Source organism: Mus pahari, chromosome 14 (genome assembly GCF_900095145.1).
Source record: "Mus pahari chromosome 14, PAHARI_EIJ_v1.1, whole genome shotgun sequence".
Taxonomy (NCBI): domain Eukaryota; kingdom Metazoa; phylum Chordata; class Mammalia; order Rodentia; family Muridae; genus Mus; species Mus pahari.
In genome coordinates, this window is record NC_034603.1 from 38,559,185 (window position 1) to 38,562,425 (window position 3,241).

The window sequence follows — 3,241 nt, forward strand, 5'->3', positions numbered from 1 at the left end:
CTACAAAGTGAGTTCCAGGACAGCCAGGGCTGCACAGAGAAACCCTGTCTCAAAAAAAAAAAAAAAAAAAAAGAGAAGAGCACATGGTGGTTACTTGGAGCCCGTTCCTGTGTGTACACATAACTGCCCCCCCCCAATCACTCTGGAGAGTGAATGGGGATACTCACCTTTCTCCCTCCTTTGTATGTATTCACTCAGATATACACACTTGAGTATCTGCCATGTGCCCGGTAATATGCCGACCCTGGGGTTATGTTATCTTCTGCTCTGTTCCAGCCACCCTTTAAGGGACACCACAGATGGTTACAGTTATGGCTCGAGGTTACTCAAGGCTTCCTCTCCAGTGGGGCATCTAGTCCTGTCCCCTCACCTACCCCACTCCAGCCTCTCTGTGCCCAGCGTGCTCACATCTCGAGGCCTTGGGACCTGTTGGTCTGTTTGCCTCCCTGGTTTCCCCTGCAGTCACATTGCTGGCTTCTCACTTCCTCCAGGCCTTGATTGAAGTACCGACCTCATTGAATTCATGGTGGCTGCCCTTTCTGTCCTTCCTTACTGTTCTCCGCCTGAAGTGGAGCACACTTAGCTTACAGTACTAGATGGCAAATTCTGTTATTACTGACATCATTACACACACGGGCTGCAGAGGAAGAGAGGAGTGACAAGCAAAGATGGCCCACAGAGCTAAGAGTGGCAGACAGGCTTGAGCTCATACCGTTTAGTGGGTGGCCCATGCTCCTAGCGTCATTATCTCCAAACCATACTCTACACCCCATTAGTCACTCCGGGCTCTTCTCATGTGCTCCTTGAATTACATGCACTCGGGGCGCGACTCTCCCCACATCCCTCTTCTCCTATTCTCTCTCCCAGGATCTTGAGGATGATAATGAAGATGCTGGTTTGGTCACCTGGGCCCCACCGGAAGGGTCAGAAGCAGTAGAGGAGACAGTGCCCAACGACCACTCACCGGCTGTCCGTCCCACCTCACCACCTCTGTCCAGCTGGGAGAGGGTGTCAAGGTTGATGGAAGAGGACCCTGCCTTCCGTCGCGGCCGCCTTCGCTGGCTCAAGCAGGAGCAGCTGCGGCTGCAGGGACTGCAGGGCGCTGGGGGCCGGGGTGGGGGACTGCGCAGGCCTCCAGCCCGCTTTGTGCCCCCACATGATTGCAAGCTGCGCTTCCCCTTCAAAAGCAACCCTCAGCACAGGGAGTCCTGGCCAGGAATGGGGAGTGGAGAGGCCCCGGCTCCCCAGCCCCCTGAAGAGGTCACTGCCCCCCCAGCTCCCCCTAACCGTAGGCCTCCAAGTCCCCGAAGACCCCACCGTCCTCGCAGGAATTCCCTAGATGGAGGGAGCCGATCTCGGGGAGGGGGTTCTACACAGCCAGAACCCCAGCACTTACGGCCCCAAAAGCACAACTGTTATCCCCAACAGCCCCAACCTTACCCAGCCCAGCGGCCAGGGCCCCGCTACCCACCATACACTACCCCTCCGCGAATGCGACGGCAGCGCTCAGCCCCTGACCTCAAAGAGAGTGGGGCAGCTGTGTGAGCCCCACATGCTGGGCAGACAGGGCCTAGTGGGGTCCTTGCTAGGAGGAAGGTGCCCGCTGCTTCCCCAAGAAGCCCTGGGGCAGGGAGGCCAGAAAGCAGAGAGCAAGAGAGAGGGAAGGTCCGAGTAGGTGGTAGAAGATGCCAGAGTGCGCTGGAGGCTGAGGGAAGGAAGAGGGCGCCGAGTTGCCTGGAGCAAACCAAAGTCAAGGAGGGTCCGTGGGAAGTTGTCATGGGGCTGCCCGTTGCAGGGGGGAGTCCCACAAACGCTGCTATGGGTGGGTGGGTGGGCTGGGTCTGCATAGCCAGTGTTTGACTTTCTTTTTGAGTGGGTGCAAAGGGGAGAGAGCCGAGAGTGAAGTGGGTTCTCCTCCCCAGCTCTTGTCTGTCCGTCTATCCGTCTGTCTGTGGTGGATTTCCATTTCCAGGGAGGTGTGGTGGGATCCTAAGTCATTCCCTTCCCCTTCCAGGCCTCCTGCTATATTTAGGGGACCTGTCTGGTTTGGCTGGAGTCCCACCAAAATGTGGGACCTCTTAATAAAAGATAGCAAACAGCTTGTGGCTGGTGGGTTTTAGTAGAGGTTCAGGCTGTGCAAGTAAAGTGTATCGTTTTACTAAGCGTGTCATCTCACGTCATTTCTGCACATGCGTGTCCACCTCATCAGCACTCCAAGCAGGCAAATGCTGCCGTCCTGTTTTCTTGAATTGGAAACCTCCTGTTCTCTTCGGGGTACACAGCCTGTTCTTTCATTTCTGTTTGCTCTGGGTCTCTGCCCAGGTCCTATACCCTCAGTGTCCTTGACAAAGGAGGGAGGGCTGTGAGGGGCAGTGGGGTCTGTCAGTCTGTCCGTGCCTAGGTGGAGGATTGGGGTTCTACCTCATTGGCTCACCTCACTCGTTAGAAAGGTGTCTGCTCGGGGAGTGTTGATCGGGCTTCCTGCACTGCTTGTGTAGTCTCACGTCACCCCTCTTACTTACCCTTAGCGGGCCACAGTCAACCTCCTGAGCAGCACTTCAGACTTGCTTTCTAAGCCAGGCGTTGTGTGCACACTTTGAATCCCCATAGAACTAGGCAGATCTCTGAGTTGGAGGCCAGCCAGGTCTACAGAGTTAGTTCCAGGGTAGCCTGGGCTACACAGAGAAACCCTGTCTCCAAAAACAAAATCACTTTCTAGCTAGGCGGGTGTTGCGTTGCCCTTCTTCGAGTGAAGCATTGGGATGCTGAGACAAGGAAATTGACACAGGTTCAAGACCAACGTAAACTACACAGGACCTTGTTTTAAATGATCACACCTCCCACAACCCAAAATGGTTAAAACTTTTTAAAATAATTTAGAGTGTGAGTGTGGGTTTGTGTGTGAGTGCCAAGCCTGTGGTGGACAGGACAGTGTCATCTACATGGTGCTGTGCTGGTATCGAACTCGGGTTCTCTTCAAGAAGAGTATGTACCTTTAATCACTGAACTATCTGCCCACCCTAGAGTTTTAAAAAAATCAATAATAAAAATCCAGAAAAGTATGCTGCGTTTGTTTTTAACTCTAGTTTGAGTAGCAAGCATAGGGATGCCACGTGATCAGTTTGCAGGCTCGCTTGTATGGAACATAGCCCTGAGCTTGCTGAGTCCCTGAGCCACTGTGTTTTTATCTTGTTACTTAAATATGGGCTGCTGCTTTGCAGCTTCCTGAAGTCAGTCAGAC

General features: G+C 53.8%; 1 protein-coding gene across 4 annotated transcripts in view; it reads left to right on the forward strand.

Annotated features, from left to right (window-relative positions):
• Positions 1–2,162, forward strand: part of Kif1c (kinesin family member 1C) — a 27,315-nt gene extending 25,153 nt beyond the window's left edge. For all 4 annotated transcript variants that reach the window (XM_021211933.2, XM_021211932.2, XM_029545751.1 and 1 more), the window contains one exon: positions 868–2,162. In XM_021211933.2, coding sequence (XP_021067592.1) covers positions 868–1,545 — 678 coding nt within the window. In that variant the 3' untranslated portion in view covers positions 1,546–2,162. The remainder of the gene's footprint in view (positions 1–867) is intronic.
• The last annotated feature ends 1,079 nt before the right edge of the window (positions 2,163–3,241 follow it).